Consider the following 20671-nt stretch of genomic DNA (forward strand, 5'->3'; position numbering starts at 1 on the left):
GGTGGCACACGGGAAGCGAAGTCCAGCGGCCCTCGCGCCCTGGTGGCGAAGCGGCGAGCGCCTCCTGCGACGGAGACTACGACTCCCGGCATGCTCTGCATCGCCCAGTGGAAGGCATCGGCATACGCTGAGTACGTTCTGATTCGCTCCGAAGTTACATGGGACTACAAATCCCATCAGGCGTCGCGGCGAGCTCAGTTGGTCTGTCCAGCAAGCATTTAAATGGCCTTAACAGCGATTTGGAGGCGTGGAAATGGACGAGGGCGACGGGAAGGTTATTTTTCACCTTGCCCGAAGTTTACCCTGTTTATCCGAACTTGCACCGTGGTCTGGCAGAGGAGTTTGTTGCATTTAATTATCCTTCACTGAGCCCCTTTCCGCACCTGCTAGAAACATTCCTGCTTAGAAAATTGAGGTGGTTTTGATCTGCTTTAGCATTTCAATTGTTTCTATGTTTTTAAACTACGCCTGCAACCCCACCCCCCTTGTATTTTCTTATCCTTTTTATTTTTTTTTTGTAAGCCGCTCTGAGGTGCTTTTTTAAAATGTACTGTCAAGCGGTGTATAAATTTTATGAAATAAATAAAAACAAATAATAAATCAATGATTGTTAAAGCCATTCATATGCCGGTTTAATGTCATCCCCTCTCTTATTCTAGGCTGCATCAACAGAAGTGTTGTGTCCAGGTTAAGGGGTCCCTTCAAACTATGATTCTATCTAGTTGAAATTAATGCTTCACAGGTGGTTGGACTAAATGACCCTTGAGGCCACTTCCAACTCTACAATTCTGTGATTCTAGTGTTGCTCTACTCTGCCTTGGCCACATGCAGCCTGGAGTTCTGTGGCCAGTTCGGGGCACCCCAGTTGACAAGCTGGAAAGTGTGCAGAGGAGGGTGACCAAGATGATCAAGGGTCTGGAAACCAAGCCTGATGAGGAATGGTTGAAGGAGCTTGGGTAGGTTTAGCCCGGAAAAGAGGAGACTGAGAGGTGACATGATAGCCTTCTTCAAATATCTGAAGGGCTGCCATATGGAAGATGCAGCAAGTTTGCTTAATGCTGCTCCAAAGGGTAGGACCCAAACCATTGGATTTGAATTACAAGAAAGGAAATTCTGACTAAACATTAGAAATAACTTTATGACTAAGAGCTGTGGTGGACTGTCCTTCATTGGAGGCTTTTAAACAGAGGTTAGATGGCCATCTGTCAGAGATTCTTTAGTTGTGATTCCTGCCTTGCAGGACCCCTTACAACTCTACAATTCTATGATTCTATGTACTCTGGAAAAGAAACATACCTAATAATTATTATAAGTAAAATAACACAATATGGGTCTGATGCTGTATGCAGCCTACTGGTGCCATTAAACCCTACACACAAAACTTGTAATGTTATGTGAGGAAGGATCCAGATAGATAACTGTGGGATGCTGCAATCCCCCCCAACACACTCACCAGTGCAAAAATACCATTGAAGAGAGTGGGCATTTTCTGACCAAACGTGTATCGGGTATATGTCGTTGACTATCACCATTATCCCACCCTTTCCTGCCATGTTTTCTTACCACAAAAATTCCTTCCTCCTCACTTTTTCGGGGGGAGCATGCTTGTTATTCAAGTGTATCACTTAAATGGTGCAACTTAAATTTGCCAGTATATGATTGACTCACAAACAGGGACAGGCTGGAAATGACCTAAGGCTCTACCTACCGTAGAACAATGCCTATTGAGCATGGCCACAGAAGAAGAAGAGGAGTTTGGATTTGATATCCCGCTTTATCACTACCCAAAGGAGTCTCAAAGCGGCTAACAATCTCCTTTCCCTTCCTCCCCCACATCAAACACTCTGTGAGGTGAGTGGGGCTGAGAGACTTCAAAGAAGTGTGACTAGCCCAAGGTCACCCAGCAGCTGCATGTGGAGGAGCAGGGAATCGAACCCGGTTCACCAGATTACGAGTCTACCGCTCCTAACCACTACACCACACTGGCTCTCATACAGCTCAGTGATAAAAGCATCTGCTTTGTGATACAGGAGGTCCCAGGTTTCCAGGGCTGGGAAAGACTTTGGAGAGTCACTGCCAATCAGTGTGGGCAATATTGAGGCCGATTGTCTAGGGTATGCTCCTAATCCCGATTTCTAGCCTAAAAGCAGGAGGCTGTGCTTGCCGTTTCATGAACCTCCTCTCTCCAGATTTCATTTTTCACCAGACATTATCCAGGACCACTTTGAAATAACCAAGCGGAAAGTGCTTTTAATAATTAAATACACCAACAGCATCCCCCCCTCCCCAACACACACACACACATACACACACACACATTCTAATCCAAGGCACTATTCCCCACCAAGCTCGATAGATGGGAAGCAAAAGTTTGGAAAATCTCTAAGCCAAGCTAGTTTTGGATCAGTAATGATCCTGGAAAAGGGGTAAAAGGAAACATCTCTGAAGTGATCTGGTGGGTCCCTCCCTCTCCCATCTCTCCTGGGATCAGTCTCCTTAACGCCCAGCTGCTGCTGTGGATTTGTGTGCTTTCAACAAGGTGGTCTGGATCTGCCCAAGGGATCTGGCGGCAAGAGGTGGGGATTTCTCTTTGCGAAGGAGTGGGGTGCTTGGTAGGTGCAACACTAGCCAGAAAGAGGCTCATCATTCCACAGTGATTTGGGTGGGATTGTGCGCACACGTGGGTGGTGCGGCACCTCCCTTTGCTGCACAATACCGGCGAGATGGCACCATAGCCCAGGCTAGCAAGAGAGGAAGGTGTCCCCTGGCCAGAGGCTTGCTGCTGCTTTGGATATTTGATTTTGTAGGAAAATGGAAGAGCCACGTCCCTGCACTCGCTGTTGTGGCCAGGCACCCATACTATGGTAAAGGTAAAGGTACCCCTGACCATTAGGTCCAGTCACGGACAACTCTGGGGTTGCGCACTTATCTCGCTTTACTGGCTGAGGGAACCGGCGTTTGTCCGCAGACAGTTTCCAGGCCATGTGGCCAGCATGACTAAGCCACTTCTGGCAAACCAGAGCAGCACACCAAAGTGCCATTTACCTTCCCACTGGAGTGGTACCTATTTATCTACTTGCACTTTGACGTGCTTTCAAACTGCTAGGTGGGCAGGAGCTGGGACCAAACAACGGGAGCCCACCCCGTCATGGGGATTCAAACCGCCGACCTTCCAATCGGCAAGCCCTAGGCTCTGTGGTTTACACTACAGCGCCACCTGCGTCCCCCATACTACGGTATAGGCATACAAATCCTAGCTACATTGCACACCCTTGCGCTGCATGGGAAAGCCACTGGATGAAATGGCTATTTATTTGTGTGTTTAAAAAGAGAGAGATAACGACAATGAAGGATAGATCTGCTTTTAGTTAAGTGGGACCTCTGCCCATATGAACTGACCCAGACCCTCTGATCATCATCTGAGGCCCTTCTTCGTGTGCCTCCTCTGCAAAAAGTTCTGGAGAGCGGCAACATGAGAACGGGCCTTTTCTGTGTTGGCTCCCCATTTGTGGAATGCTCTCCCCAGGGAGGCTCGCCTAGCACCTTCATTATACAGTGGTACCTCGGTTCCCAAATGCCTCCGTTGTTGAATGTTTCAGTTATTGAACGCCAAAAACCCGGAAGTAAATGCTTCCGTTTTTGAACATTTTTCAGAACTCAAACATGCGACGCAGCTTCCACTCAGTGCAAGAAGCTCTTGCAACCAATGGGAAGCCGCGACTCAGTTTTCGAATGTTTCAGAAGCCGAATGGTCTTCCGGAATGGATTGTTTGAGAACTGAGGTACCACTGTATATCTTTAGGTGCCGGGTGAAAGTGTTTAACTATAACCAGGTTTGCAGCTGATTAAATGATCTTCAGCCTTTTAAATGTATTTGTTGGGCTATTGGGTTTCTTTTTGTTTTAATATGTATTTGTGTTCTCATTTTGTATTTTTTTGTTGTGAGCCACCCTGGGGTCTTTGGCTGAAGGGTAATATACAGATATAATATAATAATTTCCATGTTGAGCCAGTATACCTCAATGCAAGGAATGGGTTGCTGCCTTCATGATCTGCCCATAAGCTCCCTAGCCTGATAGAAATAAAACACTATCCTGGCTGAATCCTGCAGAGGTTGGATGGCCATCAATCATGGATGCTTTAGCTGAGATTCATGCATTGCAGGGGGTTGGGCTAGATGACATCTGGGGGCCCCTTCCCACTCTACAATTCTCTGATTATATGCTCTGATGCAGCCAAAATCTTCCAATGCACCACTCCCTGCTCAAGCTTCAAAGGCTCTTTTGCTATACCTGGAGCTTTCATAACTAGTCCCGCTATATGGTTGGAAACTCCTCGACTGAATCAGCATTGCCGGCCTCCAAAGAAAACCCCGCAGTACCTAGCTTGGAGGTCAAGAACCTGTAGCCATCCAGATGTTGCTGAACGACAACACCCCCCATCACCCCAGACTGTTTGGCCCATGCAGGCTTGGGCAGATGGGGTCAGAGCCCAGCAGCATGAAGAGGCCCACAACTTTCCCACTGCTAGTCGAAGCGCATTAGTAGATGGTGGTACCCTCCTTTGCCTGGCCACCCCAAGACCCCCCCTTAAAAGCAGCAGTTTACAAAGACCAGGGGGTCCATCCTCTCTGCAGCTGCTGCAAGCGGTCGAGCAAAACAAGAGAGCAAGAAGCCAAAGGCATTGGGGCCAGCCTGGTGGGGTGTGGAGGAGGATTGGGGAGACATTTCCTGGAGAAGCTGGAGACAGGAGAGCTATAGCTGAAGGAGGAGAGCTGGAGATCCTTCGCAGAATCCGCGGAAGATGGATCAGGTAGTGGGGCGAGCTAAGACAAGTGAAGCTGTGCTTTTGCACACCACCCCATGAAGCGTGGCGGGGGGGGGGAGTTCACGTTAAGCTCACCTTTCTCCTAGGGCCGTAAAGGGGACCAAAGCTGATGAGGCAAAACCGCCAGTAGCACCCCAAAAATGTGACTGCCGGCCCCCACCCTCCCCCCCATGGGCTGGGTTTTGAGCACAGGCAAGTTGTGTGTATGTACAGACTCCTGCCAAGGGCAGCCTCTCTCTCTCTACCACACTTCGCAGTGCTTCCCAGGGTTCATGAGGGAGCCGACAGGGCATTTAAAGTGCTCTACAAAGTCCCGCGAGTTGCTGAGGGTGCCGATGACGCGGAACTTGTCCGGGCTGTGTGGGTCGGTCACCAGGCCCTCGTGCGAGCTCTCCGGGGTGCGCACCGAACACCAGACCTGCACCAGGAAGGAGATGCTTGTTTATTTTATTCATTTGTTTGTTAGGTTTATATCGTCTAGCCCAACCCCCTGCAAGGCGGGATTATGCAGCTGTCCCATACAGGGATCGAACATGCAACCTTGGCGTTATCAGCACCATGCTCTAACCAACTGAGCCATCCAAGCTGATCATGACTGGCCCAAGGTCACCCACTGAGTTTCATGCCTAAGTAGGGATTTCGGAACTGATCTCCCAGGTCTCAGTTTGACACTCTAACCACTGCACCACACTGGCTTTCTTTACCTGGAGATGCCAGGGATTGAACCTTAGCTTTCCAGCACTGAACTATTGGGGTGGGGGGCTCTCCTGTACTCCTGAGATGGCTTTTATGCCCATTATCTTCAGACCTGCCAGGAGGACTGTTAACACAGGGGTACTGGCAGTGGCAGACAGAATGTGCATGGATGTGGGGAGGGGGATATTGGGAACGGGAAGTTTCTGTTTCTCATTCCCCCACCTCCAAGCCATGAGTTACCTGTGCAAACCCTAAGAAGAAGAGCTGGTGGCTAGTGAGGTCCACGGACGGCAGGCGCTTCTCCTCCCCGTTCTTTTTCAGCCAGACTTTGTAAGCCTGCAAGGAAAGTGAGAGCAGAGCCTGTGCTTCCAAGCTCAGGGGGCCCCAAGCGCCTCCCTCGCCTCACGGCCGCTGAGAGAAAGGACACCTTGCAGACACAACCAGCTTGAGACCTGCCAGGCCTTTCCCCCCAGGCCTGCCTTTTTGGTGGGGGGCGCACAATCTTCCCCTGGACAGGCTACTTACGTTGTAGGCTGCCTTGAGCCCCCCGTTGTCAGCGATGTTCTCGCCCAAGGTCTGCTTGCCATTGACATGCTCCCCGTTGACAAGGTACTTGTTGTACTGCTCCGTCATGCATGCCGTCCGGTTCTTGAAAGCCTCCAGAGATGAGTTCTGCCACCAGGGACGCAGGTTCCCTTCTTTGTCGTACTCGCGGCCTGGAATAAAATTGCCTTGCTGGACTGGGCTGAAGGTTCGTCTGGCACAATGCCTGAGCTCCCACAGCAGCCAGCAGGTGCCCCCAAAGAAGCTCACAAGAGGGGCATGATGGAGAAAAGAAGTCCCCTTTCCTTTGTTCCTAATCAGGTGTTTACTGGCTCCAGGGATGGACTTACAAAAGAGCAAGGAACTCTAGGAAGCTGCCTTATTCTGGGTCCACCTCTTGCAATAACGTGGATTCTTACTGCCAAAGTGCCTGCGGCAACCCAGTCAGATGGGCGGGGTACAAATTATAAAATAATAATAATAATAATAATAATAATAATAATAATAATAATAATTATTATTATTATTATTATTATTATTATTATTATTGCAGTACAAGGGACTGATCCTTCATTGTGCAGATCAGGTGCTGGAGGTTCTTTAATTGGCAATGCTAGTGTTTAAACCTCGGCTACTGGCTTTGGTTCAGCTACAACAAAGTTACGGCCAGCAAGCTGCTGTTTGGGTTTTTCGGTTCAGTTAATGCTGTGCATACTTTGCATTTTAAAAAAATCAGAATTCCTGCTGAATTGAGGAAACCCACACTTTACACACAATCCACACGCAACCAATCTGTACGCATTTTCTTTTTGCACAATTTGTTCAGCTCCTACAAGGCACGGAGAGTGCAGAGGAACCAAATCCTGCCCCTCTCACCAATGCAAATCCAACTCAGTCGCTACCTGCTTTCTGAGTTTTCTGCCAGGCATTGCCCATACACTTTCAGGCGTAAGAGGCAGAAACTTGCTGTGATTCAAAAACAAAAGCTCAGATGACCAGGACCAGAATTCTATGCCCAATGCTGCGCTCCATGCTTTATCTGCACTGAAACATCAATGTGGAACGCACACAGTCTTGCTCTATGGCTCCTTGGCAGCTGGCCTCCACGAGACCTCTGGGCAGCTGCTTCTTAGTCATTCCCCCATACATTAGAGATCCTCAATTCCATTCCACCATACAGGAGGGATTATCTCGGATCCAGGAAGAGTTGTGGCTCAATGGCAGAGCATCTCCTTTGCATGCAGAAGGTCCCAGGTTCAATCCCTGGGATCTCCAGGTAGGGCTAGGAGTGAACCCTGTCTGAAACTTTGGAGGGCCAGTCACTGTAGACAATATTGAGCTAGAAGGAACACAGTGGCTTGGCTCGGTATAAGGCAGCTTCCTATATTCCGAAGTTCCCTGTGATTCACACCCTCCTTCCCTCCCAGCAAGGCACAGTTGCCCTTTGGGTCCTGCACCATCTACAGCTGTTGAGCACTGCAATGCTGGAAGAGTTGAGTTGCCCCAGGCAAAGGATTCCCCAGCTTTAAAGGAAAGGGGACCTGGGGGTTGCTCCTGAAGTAGCCTTAAGCAGCTGTGAGTTAAAAGGAGAGGAATGGATTGGTGGGGTTGTGGTGGCAGCAACCTCCCTAAGCTGCCAGCTGTGGCCCACTCATGCAGAGATAATGAATGCTCACCAAGCGGATGGAGCAGGAGCAAAAGCAGCACAAAGAAGCCGGGAAAGATGACTGGAGGTGTCACCTGGGGAGAAAGGATTGCAAACAGGTAGGGAAGCAAGTGGACCGCAGAAAGGAAAGGGAGGCTTGATAGCAATGGCGGAATGGAAGCTACCATGGAGATAGGTGCAAGTGGGGAGCAGGGGAAATGAATGGACAGGCCACCAACAGGAGTCTTTCAGACGGGTCAGGCTCAACCCTATAAACCAGGAAGTGGGAACCTGTGGCCTTCCAGATGTTGTCGGACTCCCACTCCCATCAGCCCTGGCCAGCTGTGTGGGATGTTTAAAGTGAAGCCAAACCACCAATTCATGTTTTGCTAGACAGGCACTGCTAGACAGGCACTGATAGGAGCTGAGTTTTCCTGTGAACTTGCAATAGTTTTATTATTATTATTATTATTATTATTATTATTATTATTATTAATACCCCGCCCATCTGGCTGGGTTTCCTCAGCCACTCTGGGTGGCTTCCAACAAAATATTAAAATACAATAATCTTTTAAACATTAAAAGTTTCCCTAAACAGGGCTGCCTTCAGATGTCTTCTAAAAGTCTGGTAGTTGTTTTTCTCTTTGACATCTGATGGGAGGGCATTCCACAGGGCGGGTGCCACTACTGAGAAGGCCCTCTGCCTCATTCCCTGTAACTTGGCTTCTCGCAGCGAGGGAACCACTAGAAGGCCCTCGGCACTGGACCTCAGTGTCCGGGCAGAATGATGGAGTGGAGACGCTCCTTCAGATATACTGGACCAAGGCCTGTGAGAAATGCTCCCACTGTGCCCTGACAGAGGGAGGGCATACCTATATATATTCTCCTACCTGCCTGGGAACACCCTCTTCCTCTATCTTTTTCCACTCTGCCAGCAATGTGAGAGCCTCTACATCTTAAGCTAGACCTAAGTATGTCTTTGTAAATGAATTACCCTTTTAAGCCTGCCTGAACAAAGCTGCCATATTTGTTGCTCTTCAACAGGTATCCAGAATGAGTAAATGTTATTTTTACCTTTGACAAAACTGAGTGATTATTGTTTTAAGAGGGAGAAAAGAGAATCCAGCCTACCTTAAAGCATCCTGGATTACTTACAAGGCTAAAACCAGCCTATCTAAGCTTCCCTTTTAAGCTGCCAAGGGATACGCTCTACTGAACTCACAAACATGAAGAAGGAAGAACTATATCTAACAAATAAATCCCCTCCTAGCATCTATTCACATTCCAGGCATGGCCAATGGTTGGGGATGATGAGAGTTGGGCGTCCAACAAGATCCGCAGATCTGCAGGTTCCCTAATGCAATCTCGGAAGATGTCTAGGGAGGCTCACAGTGGAAACAGTTCAAGCTTTGCTCTGCTCTGGTCATGGCTGATTTCCCAACCGCCTCCCAGAATCCTTTGCGACATCAAGGTGACCTGGTCTGCCTAGGGTGGCAAAAGCCCTCAACGGCCCTTGCTGTTGGAAAACCTGGCTAAGGCACGAGATACTAGGAAGTCTAATGGGATGGAGCCAGAATAACTGGGGAAGAGATGCCCAAGAAACATAAAGAGAGGTTCATTCCACCAGCTCTATCATTTGTTACAGATCTAAAGGCCCATGCAAGGCAACACCAGCCAAAGGCCTCCCTTGTAGGAGGACAGACAGCACATACATGCATGACACAAGAAGCCATGAGAACTGGTCCAGCGATCCAAGCGCCTTGCTCCTACCTTGGTCATCGAAAGCGTGGGTGAGCTCGTGCCCCATCACAACGCCAATGCCTCCAAAGTTAAGGGCCCTCGAGGGAAGAAACAAAGAGAAAGCAAGAGGTTATGACCCTAGCGGACAACCTTTGGTACACAGTTGATGAGAGGTAATGTGAGCTCATGTCTGAAATAACATTAAGGCACCTTTGGACACAGCATCAAAGGGGTTAGGCATCTTGCATCACACACTGTGTAGCACAGGAATGGGGAACATATGACTTGGCTGATGCTGCTGGGACTGTCAATTCCCATCAAAAATGGGCAACTGGCTGTTCTGGGTAGCCCTAATGGGTGCTGGTGACTAAATATAATATCTAGAGTGCCACAGCTTCCCCATCCTTTATGTAACAAACATTTCTTCGGCTCCCCCCCCCCCTTTTATTAAGCATGGATCACCAAATGTAGAGCCTCTCTTTCGTTTTCAAGTTGCGCAACGGTGTTATTTCAGATGCAAAATAGTGGAAGAAAGCCTGAAATTAAAGCCCTTCCTTCCCCCTTCCGGGAACGAGCACTGGCTAACTATAGGCCAATTATGGTGCAATTAAGTAATGCTAGGTCCCCTCTTATCAGGAAGCAATTACTGGGGCAGGAACCACAAGCAAGAGATTTCTAGTGGAAGGCGTCAGATGGATGGGCACTGCAACTCCGCTGCAAGTCTGGGTGTGTGTGTGTGTGCCAGAAATAGCCACACACAGGAAGGCCACCATCATGTGCCCTTCTTGGTACAGATCTGATTCCCCTCCTTGCAAGCTAGGCAGTTGCAGACCAGAGAGGTCAAGTCTGAGCATGCCCAGCACACCACCACATCCTCCCCAGCCCCCCCCCCCCGGAAGCTTTATTTTCCTACCAAACAATCAAAAGACCCAGACATACTTGGGGTGGTTGTGAGCGTAGAAAGGAGCCTGCAGAATTCCTGCAGGAAAGACAATCCCGTTCTTGGTGGGCAGGTAGTAAGCATTGACTGTCTGAGGGGTCATGCTCCACCTGGAGAAGGAACAACAACAATAATTGGTTGGGAGGAGGCATTGTTTGTTCAGGACCATGGCTAGCAAATATGGCTGGAGGCTGGAAGACCCTAGAGAAGTGTTTCCCGACTTGGTGCCCTCCACTTGTTTTACACTACAGTTCCATTTTTTAAAAAAATGTTTTTATTAAACAATTTCAACATAACAAATTGTCAAACCGTATAATCACAAACATAGTTTTTTCCCCTCCCCCCTAGGACTTTCCTCAGCTCCTCTCTCTGATTTCTCTGCATGTTATAAAATTGTACATATCATTACCTTATCTATCTGTCATGTTATCAACCAATAAATTTGTGTATGTTTCTTCAAAACCTGCCAAGGAGTCCAGTTCATTTTGTTGCCATTTTAAATAATTTGTGAAAAGCTCCCATTCTTCCTTAAAGTCACAGTTGTCCTTGTCCCGCAGTTTTACACTACAGTTCCACCAGCCACAACCAGCATGGCCACGTTGCCCTAAAGAATAAGATTTAGGCCTCAACTGCACCATGCCTTTAAAGCACTGTGATGTAGTTCCCAGGAATTGAGAGCTGTTAGGAGACCAGTGCTCCCCCTTGCAAAGTCTGGGAATCTGGGAAGAGGTTTTGACAGTTTCACCACTCCAGAAACAGTAGCTCTGTGACTCTCCGCACCCATAACACACTACAGTTCCTGGCATTCTTCAGGGGGGACCCAGGGCTGTTGAAAGTGGTATGATACAGCATTATAGTTCAGATGGGGGCCTAAGAAATTGCAGAAATGACACGACAGCAGAGCTCTTTCTGGCCTATGCTGGTTGAAACTCCTTGCTTGAATGCCCTGTCCTGTGGAGAGGGGAAAACTCCCTTCATATGAAAAGCTAGCATGACAAGATGATGTTTAGCCTAGCCTCTCCCTGAGAAGCTTGCTTTCCACATGCAGCGTGGGTGCGTTTGCTTGCTTTCGTGGGAAAGCATTCTTTGTGAAATCAGCCACCTTCAGTTGGATGTGATGCAATGAAAAAAGGTTATTTGATTGTCGGTGGATTTGAATTTTCTGGAAGTCTTGGCTTCATCCTGACCGACCTCTCCACTCCGTTCTCCTGTTCGAATTAAAACATGACCCTAAACTCAATCAATGTAAAACCAGGTCATTCTCATCTCCAACCCTCACCCCATTTGCTTGCATTGAGGTGCAGTTCCTAGGCTGCAATCCTGACCGTGCCTACTCAGAAGTAAACCCCATTGAATTTATTGAGCATTACTCCCAGGTAAATGGGATTGGGGTTACCACCCTAGTTATGTAAGTCTAGGGTGTTAGATATTTTCAGAAGCAATCATTCTGGGACAGGATCAGCCCCAAGGTGATCTGAGTGTGGACCTTCCCCTCTCTGTGACACTCTTTGTCAGGCTTGACACCAGTGACGCCATCTTGGGAGAGCTGGAGAAATTAAAAATGGCAGCAAGTGGGTGCCCAGTGCCACTGCCAGGCAAGCCTGCTGCCAGGGGGATGAACAATGAAGCACACTTTGCCAGGGGCCTCCTCAAATCTTCCCTATGCTCCACCAAGCTCTGAACCCCCTGCCCTCCTTCTGCCATCTCTCAATGAATGAGAAGGGCAAGAAATGTATGGAGAGAAACCTTACTGGTCCCGGTTGGGGGGCTTCCTCAGCTGGTCTGCCATGAACCTGGCCGAGAAGTTGTAGAAGTTCAACATGTTCTGAAAGAAGGAGTCTTCTGAGACTTCGTACTAGAGAGAAGAGCAGAAAGGAGATGTCAAGGACTTGCTGGACAAAGAAGAATGGTGGGAGGCACCAGCTGGTGAACCCCCCAAGGGAAGAAGGCTCAGAGCCCAGGGAGTGGTAGTGGGTCGATGATGAGTGATCACAGGGAGCAGACTGGGAAGAGGATGTGTCAGAGGCTGAAGAGGTAACAGGGCTTAGTGAGCAGGGGGAGTCTGTGCCAGAGAGAAGCAGAAGCAGGAGAGGAGGAAGGCCAAGAGGCAGAGATGAGTCTGACTGGTGAAGAATCCAGGGTGTTTCCCCTTCCTGCTACAACAAGCTCCTGTGCCCCTGGTCTCCCAGAACCAGGAGAGGCATGAAGAGGGTGGAACTGAGACACGCACATTGGCGTAGTCTCAGATTGCTTGGGAAAGACCTGGGAGAGGAGGAGATTGAGGCAGCCATGGGAAGGTGAGGATCTTCAGCCTCCACAACTGCCCCATAGGGGCAAGACCAACCAAGAAGAGTTGCTTTGCTCCCTGGGCCTTTGAGAAGGGTGCAGAGTGGGATCAGCATGTAGTGTCATCTGGATAAGAGGGATTCCTAAGGGCTGGATACACAGGCCTGGAGGAGCACATTTGGCCCCCAGGCCCAAGGTTCCCCACCCCTGGGATAACACGTTCAACTTAATTTTTATTACTAGAACCCAAAGACCCAATGGCTGGGGACGGATGAAAAACAATGGACAACGCAAGGGGTACAGATGCCAAATGCCAGCTGCACTTGATGAGCTGCAGACAGTGGAATGCTCATGAATACCTACCTCCTAATAATCATGAATGATAATGTTATGCTTGCACTCAGGTAGGTTCATATGGAGAGAAGCAGTCCTTGAGGTAATAATTATGTTTCCTAGGATTTTTAAAATATTTTTTTTGCAGCTGGTGTAAGGTTTGAGAAGAGACCTGTGTAGGGGAGATGGTTGAGCACAAGAAGCTAAATCTGCTTGCCTGGCTCCCCTCCACAGCTGTACGTGGGATGTAATCCACTGGGAGCAGTCAAGTACAACATTCCATGTTTTGCCAGAGTGGACATGCAAGGGAATGTTTGTTCCAGCCAGTCGAAACTTCCTGTTCCTCCTGGCCTGGAGAATCCTTCCTTGCATGTGACTAGTAGATGGGCATAACCTTTCCAGACCTGGTAAAAGGCCAAGTCACACAGCTACCTTCTCTCTTTTCGACCTTTGTGTTTGTCCTGCCTGCTTTCTGCATCATCTGGACTGTACTGCTGGCTGCCAACCAGCAGTTCCCCAGGTTATCTCCCACATGGGGTAAACCTGTTTGTACACATTTGTAACTTTAAGCCTAAGGTCTGCCTTCAGGGATCACACTGTGCTCTGCCTGATTGTGAGTAAAACTACTTTTTGTTACTTATGAATAAGACTGTTGTGTCTTTATTCTTTTAGGAGGGATTCAGAGGGGTCTTACCAGGAATATTAGAACATATCTCAATCTGGGCAAGCCAGATTGAATTGTTTGTTGTCTTAAGAAACTCACATGAGTTTGCAACCTGCTTTCTGCTGCGTAAGAAGGGGAATGCACTCTACTAAGTGAAGAAACTTGCTAGCGCAAGTTAGGAAGGATATTAATAAACAATATATCCTCTCCTGCCACCCTCAGCATTCCCACACTGTATTTTCCCATTATTCTTTCCAAAGAACACAAGGCCATTGAAATGAAACTTTGGGGACCTCTGCTGGCATGCAGCAAGTTAACAGCTACCCAGAGCATGATGCATCAAGTGGGTGGGATAATGCAGACATCTGGCCAATGGCTATCAGAGCAGCCAGGCAGGTGTTCAAGAAATAGACAAGGCTGAGAAAACCCACACTTCTTTTGAGATTAAACTGCCCACCAGGAGGCTGCTTAGCTGCAGAGGGCCTTCTCGGTGGTGGCACCCACCCTGTGGAACGCCTCCCACCAGATGTCAAAGAGAAGAACAACTACCAGACTTTTAGAAGACATCTGAAGGCAGCCCTGTTTAGAGATGCTTTTAATGTTTAACAGACCACTGAATTTTAATATTTTGTTGGAAGCCACCCAGAGTGGCTGGGGAAACCCAGCCAGATGGGTGGGGTATAAATGAATAAATTATTATTATTATTATTATTATTATTATTATTATTATTATTAATGTTGTCACCATATATTTTTTGGAATTGGAAAAGGTCATTAGTCTGATGTGTCAGTGAGCAACCTGCAGCAACCTTTCGCTCTTAAACAGTTCAAAAACCACCAGAAAAAGGAGTCCTGGGTACTCTGCGGACTATCCAGTATCGCCTCTCAGCCTATCGGCTAAGATCAAGTGTAATGTTTGATATCTGATAAGTCCTCTATTGGAGGATTACACATTAAATGGGTTTTTGGAAATGGGAGATGGAACAGGGACTTCATGCACTGACCATGTATGGCAGTATCTCCAGGACTGCTGCATCTCTCTTGTTGGGGAGATTATTTCTGTTTCAAAAAACAGATGATAAATAATGGAAACCTTGGAATAGTTCTCTTTAGAATTCTAGGTCGCCTTTGTGTGTGTGTGTGTGTGTGTGTGTGTGTGTGTGATCTCCTAACATTAGAACTCGGTGACATCCAATGAATTTTGGAAGATTCAGGACAGAAAAAAGGAAGGACTTCTTCATGCAGCGCATATGGAACTCACTGCCACAGCATGGCCACTAACTTGGATGTACGTAATTAATTACTATACCACCCTTCTTCACAGGTCCCGAGGCCTGCAGGTATAGGGTGGTATACAAATTGAACAAATCATCATCATCATCTCAGAGAGGTTTGCAGAATAAAATACAGTACAAGGTAAAAACACAAGCAACTAGTTAAAACAAAGCAATACCCCCACTTCTCACAAACACATCTTAAAGCCTGTAGAATATCACTCTTACCCCATCATAGACATCGTCCAGCTCCTTGTCATCAAGGATGAACTCCGGGAAGCCGATCATGTCGTAAATGGAGTCAGCCTGCAGAGAAAGGAAAGCATGGAGAGCCGAGGCTTGCAGGCTGCACAACTGCAATAAAGGGTTAGGATGAGGAGGGGGGAACAGGCTGTGCAGGTGGCGCCACATGCAGCAGGTAAAATCTGCAGGTGCCACCTCCCAATGGCTGGCAAACATGGAACCTCCATGCTCAGAGGTAGTCTGTCTCCAAACAGCAAGAGGAGACACAACCAGGGATAGCCATTGCTTTCATGCTCTACTTGAGGCTTAGGCCCAACCTATCAGAAGGACTGCATTCTCCCACACGGACCTTCGCATATCTAAGTTCTCATAATGTAAAATGCACAGTCATAAGGACTAGAAACTTCCTTTAAAAATTAAAGCCATGATTGTCAGGAATCCGAAGTCGGCAGCAGATAAATATCTGGGGCACCTTCTCTTTAGCGGCTTGTTTCGTCTTCTCGTCCATCCAGTCCAGATGGTCCAGCGATTCCTCGAAAGCCGTGCGTATCTCAGCAATCATGTCCTCTGCCTGAAGGAAAAGACATAAGAAGTCTATGGAAGGGCATCAGTGTGTTCCCCTTCACTCATCTCATCTCCAGCTTGTCATCACCAGAATACCGTCTCATTCACTATACGCCCAATTAGAATCATAGAATCATAGAGTTGGAAGAGACCACAAGGGCCATCGATTAATCACTGTGCTCTTCAGGTGAGGACATCCTGCAAATACCAGCCTATTGGGAAGTTGTTCTGCACCATGGGTAGCCTTGCCTAAACATGAAAGTGGTTAGCAGCTGCTGAAAACAATGCAATGAAGGTGTCTGCATAATATCAATAGGCAGGGAGTTCCAGAGAGTTGGTGCTGGGTGGAGCACGAGACTCTTAATCTCAAGGTTGTGGGTTCAAGCCTCATGTTGGGTAAATGACCCTTGAGGTCCCTTCCAACTCTACAATTCTATCGATTCTATAAATGACTGATTCCTTGCAGGTTAAATGTCGTTCCGTGATTGTTTCTGCATGTAAGTTCCATCCTTCCCGAGAAGGATGAGCAGAGCAGCGATAGAGGGTATCAGGCTGAGTGACAGGCTGGCAGGTTGCAGGGAGGGAAGGAGCTGCTTAACCCTCCCCTTCCCGGCTGCGGCTACTGCATCCTGTCCCCAGCTGTTTTTCTCCCAAGGAAGAAAAATATGTAGGGGCCACATATAGCACACGGACAGGAGAACTTGTCATCACAGGGTATTCTTAAAGGTGGGGACATACAGAGGGCAGCTTTGTCGACATGCCTGGGGATACTCACAATCTCCTTGCTGTGCCGGTCGAAGGTGGCTTTTACGAACAGAGCCCCCAGGGCAAAGCCCAAAGTGTCATCAGTGTTGGAGATGCAAGTTTGCCAGCGGGGTGTGCAGGACTCCAGAGAAACGAGAGAGAACGAGATATAAGTGGGACAGCTCATGTGGTGTTGTGGTTAAGAGTCTTATACCTCTTCACCTAAGGGGTGTGGGTGGCGCTGTGGGTTAAATCACAGAGTCTAGGACTTGCCGATCAGAAGGTCGGCGGTTCGAATCCCCGTGACGGGGTGAGCTCCCATTGCTTGGTCCCTGCTCTTGCCAACCTAGCAGTTTGAAAGCACGTCAAAGTGCAAGTAGATAAATAGGTACAGGTAAACGGTGTTTCCGTGCGCTGCTCTGGTTCGCCAGAAGCGGCTTAGTGATGCTGGCCACATGACCCGGAAGCTGTACGCCAGCTCCCTCGGCCAATAAAGCAAGATGAGTGCTGCAACCCCAGAGTCGGTCGCGACTGGACCTAATGGTCAGGGGTCCCTTTACCTCTTCACCTAATCTACCTCACAGGTTTGTTGGAAGCACAGAATGGGGAGAGGGAGAAGAAACATGCACAATACTCTAAAATATCCTTAGAGGCAGGATATTAATGTGTTAATAATAAATAAGTAAGGGGGAGCAGAGCTGGGCGTGTGTGTTGCTCTGTAAAGACACTGGTTGGCTAAGGATTCTGCCCCAACAAACAACAGGCCTCCCCCAAAGCAAACAGCTGGTCAGGTGGGCTGCAGCTGGTTCTCAGACTACCTAACCAGGAGGCCTGGGGTGCCGACAGCTCCAGAGGCCTACAAATCAAATCAATCATTAGATGCAGCCTCAAAGGAAGATTCGCTTACCTTCTTGGTACCATACAGGGTCTCCAAAAGCTTCTCCTGGGCTGCCTCAAACCGCTGATCCAGGCTGGAAGCTGTCTTCTGAACCAGGTTCCAGATCATGTAATTGTTCAGAACACTCAAAGAAGGAAAAGAAAGAGAAGAGGACCCAGCTGAGACCCAGGATTGGTGGCCAATGGGCTGGAGTGCTCCCTAGCCTCTGCAAAGCTCAGACACTCTCCTCCCAGATGCTTTTTTAGGGGAAGGCACAGCTGTAGGCTTAGTTCCTACTTTGGCTGGGCACCTGCATGCCTCAAACCCAAGTGCCACCTGCACCATGCTGAGGAAAGTTGGAAGAAAGATACCTGCATAGAAGAGGGGTTGTACTTGGATGACCCTCGCAGTCCCTTCCAGCTCTACAATCCTATGGTTCAAAACTCCAGATTTTTATATAATCTGAGAGGCTACACTGGGCTGACAGAGAGTGATGATCGGAAAGACTTGAGCAAAAAACCTGCTTCCGCAAAAGATCGAACTTTTTAAGCGATGGGAGAATGCAGTGGGAAATATGGGGTAACACTTGCTTTGATGCATCATCATGTAACCTTCATTCGAGCAAATGATCAAAAAATGAATGCTCATTAAATAGCCAGTATTGCCTAATCTCCCTGCAAACAAATCAGAATGAGTGCTCAGTAAAGAAGTCATCTGGGAGCATTTATTGTGCTTTCTCACATTGCCTGCTTGCATGAGGGGTACTGAAGGGGAAGGGGAGAAATAGGACAGGAATGCAAAACAATATTTTCTATACTGCCCTCCATCCAAAGATCACAGGGCAGTTTACAACATAAAAACACAAAAATGCAAATAAAAACAATATCTTAGAAGGCCATAGGTTGTTTAATTAGCCAAAGGCCTGGGAGAAGAGGAATGATCTTGCCTGGTGCCTAAAGGTATGTAAAGAAGGTGCCAAGCAAGCCTCCCTGGGGAAAGAATTCCACAAGTGGGGAGCCACCACAGAAAAAGCCCTGTTCTCATCTTGCTACCCACCATACTTCTTTGGTAGGAGGCACACACAGAAGGGCCTCGGGTGATGGTCACAGGGTCCAGGTTGGTTGATATGGGGAGAAGTGGTCGTTGAGGTAATAATTATGCTTTCTAGGTTTGTTGTTGTTTTTTGCAAACAGCATAAAGTTTGAGAAGGGACCTGTGTAGGGGAGATGGTTAAGTACAAGGAGCTAAATCTACTTGTATGGCTCCCCTCCACACTCATTACAAATTCCTTTTTGAGCTGCTTTTCCCTTCACAAAGAGGTGACACATAATAGCACTCTGGGTAGAATGAAACAGAGCGTATGTTGATGTTTAGTAAAAGCTGGGTTGCCGTGGGATAAGGGCACACCACTGTGTAGAGCGCCAAAACACACTTGCATCGTGCATTTGTGGGCAGGCATTGTAAACAGCCATGACGAATGCCCCATTAGCTGCAAACCTTGCCTACGATCCAATCTGGTTTCTGAGCCTTTGCTAATAAACACTCACAGAACTGTGAGTTTTGCCACATTCCAAAAAAAAGGCCGCTGCATCAGAGGCGCCAGAGGTTGATTCAGCCAAAACCAAAGCATACCAAGGATGCTGAAATCTGTGACCTCCACTTGTTGTCAGACTACAACTCCCATCATCTGTGACCACTGGCCATTCTGTGGTATACAATCAGATCAAAATAAGGGGCAATGTAAAAGTGTAAAAGTGCAGGCGAGCCCTTAATTGCTGTTCTATGGTTCAACCTGACTTGTCAAATGGAGGTTGCTGTTTTCAGATTTTCTGGTAGAATTCCATTGTGGTGTTTTATTCTTTTAAATTGTACACCTGCCCTGGGAACCTATGATATGGGGATGCTCAAACATATTCTAAATCAATCTCACAGCAGCACAATATTCTGCACCCAGCATTACAGGCAGAGAATATATCTGAGAAGAAGGCCACTGAGCCAAGGTGCAGGAACAGATTGCATTCAGGCCTTCTGGGTATGAAGAAACACACAAACGAACACACACACACACACACACAGGCATTGTGTTCCTGCTGCATCCCCACCTCCTGGTACCTTTTGTCGGTGTTATTGATAAGCTGGGACACCTGCTGCAAATATTCCTTGCCATAAACCACCACAGGCTCAGCCTCGGTTAGCTCTAGTGGTGAGAGGAAGTAGGAGATGAAGTCTAGCCAGTCAATGGCAGGGGCAAGAACCTGCGGAAAGCAAGAAGAAACCTAAAGCTTAGAAATAAATTTAGCTTTAAGCAAAAAGGAACTGGTGAGACTGCCTGGTTGGCCACACCCTCTGACCAGTTTTTCACTCCTGTGCTGCAGATGCTAGAAACTCATGCCTTGTGAGTTATATTCCAAAAAGCAGAGGAGGCTGGAGATGCATTTGCATAACTGCTGAAACATCTGGCAGGGCTCTGTCATCTGTAACCCAGCTGACCTTAGTGCATAGCAGAGCTTAATCGAATGATGTTTGCAACATGACCTGTCCATCTTAAGTTACGTCACATCTGCAGCATACATTCTCTTTTTTTATGAAATAATTTTTTATTTGATTTTCAAAAATATAAACATACAACAAAACCAATTCTGAATCCAAATGTTGAGATTATTCTGAATCTCCTGACTTTCCCCCATCACTTCCACGGGCCCTATTAATCCTATTTTTTAACTGCATATCACTACTTCTCCTGTTTTTTATCTTCCTAAGTTATTCATACATACTGTTACATTACAAGCGTATTTAAAATCCTGCCAATGTTTTAACCTGCTTACAATAATCTTGTATATACATTATAAACTTTCCCCATTCTTTTTTAACGATCTTGTCTTCTTGATTCCCAGTTAATTTTGCCAAGTTGTCTATCAACTTGGTTTGCCATTCTTCTCTGGTCAGGGTTGTCCCTTCTTTCAATCTCTGGGCTAGTAACGTTCATGCAGCTGTTGTCACGTACATGAACAGTTTTTTCTGGTCCTTTGGGATCTCGGTACCTATGCATCTGCAGCATACATTCAAAACACATCGCTCTCCCTAAAGAATCCTGGGAACTGTAGTTTGCTATGGGTGCTGGAAACTGTAGCCCTGTGAGGGCGTAAGCTACAGTTCCCAGGATTCTTTAGGGGAAGGCCTTGAATGTTAAAAGTGGTACAAACGTGCTTTAAATGCACAGTGCGGATGCAACAAACTTTGCAACTTCACCGAGCCAGCTTCTTGGCACACATCCCCTTCCAGTTTTGCCCAAAAC

General features: G+C 47.6%; 1 protein-coding gene across 3 annotated transcripts in view; it reads right to left on the minus strand.

The window, feature by feature from the left end:
- Positions 1-2230: 2230 nt before the first annotated feature.
- ECE2 (endothelin converting enzyme 2) overlaps positions 2231-20671 on the minus strand; it is a 47585-nt gene continuing 29144 nt past the window's right edge. For all 3 annotated transcript variants that reach the window (XM_083612789.1, XM_083612790.1, XM_083612791.1), the window contains 11 exons: positions 19489-19631; positions 17407-17521; positions 16531-16641; positions 15664-15762; positions 15177-15254; positions 12143-12246; positions 10391-10501; positions 9482-9549; positions 6049-6239; positions 5764-5859; positions 2231-5245 (listed from right to left, as the gene is read on the minus strand). In XM_083612789.1, the coding sequence (XP_083468915.1) occupies positions 5069-5245; positions 5764-5859; positions 6049-6239; positions 9482-9549; positions 10391-10501; positions 12143-12246; positions 15177-15254; positions 15664-15762; positions 16531-16641; positions 17407-17521; positions 19489-19631 (1293 nt within the window). In that variant the 3' untranslated portion in view covers positions 2231-5068. The remainder of the gene's footprint in view (positions 5246-5763; positions 5860-6048; positions 6240-9481; positions 9550-10390; positions 10502-12142; positions 12247-15176; positions 15255-15663; positions 15763-16530; positions 16642-17406; positions 17522-19488; positions 19632-20671) is intronic.

The sequence above is a fragment of the Podarcis filfolensis genome (genome assembly GCF_964270895.1).
Source record: "Podarcis filfolensis genome assembly, chromosome: 5".
Classification (NCBI taxonomy): Eukaryota; Metazoa; Chordata; class Lepidosauria; order Squamata; family Lacertidae; genus Podarcis; species Podarcis filfolensis.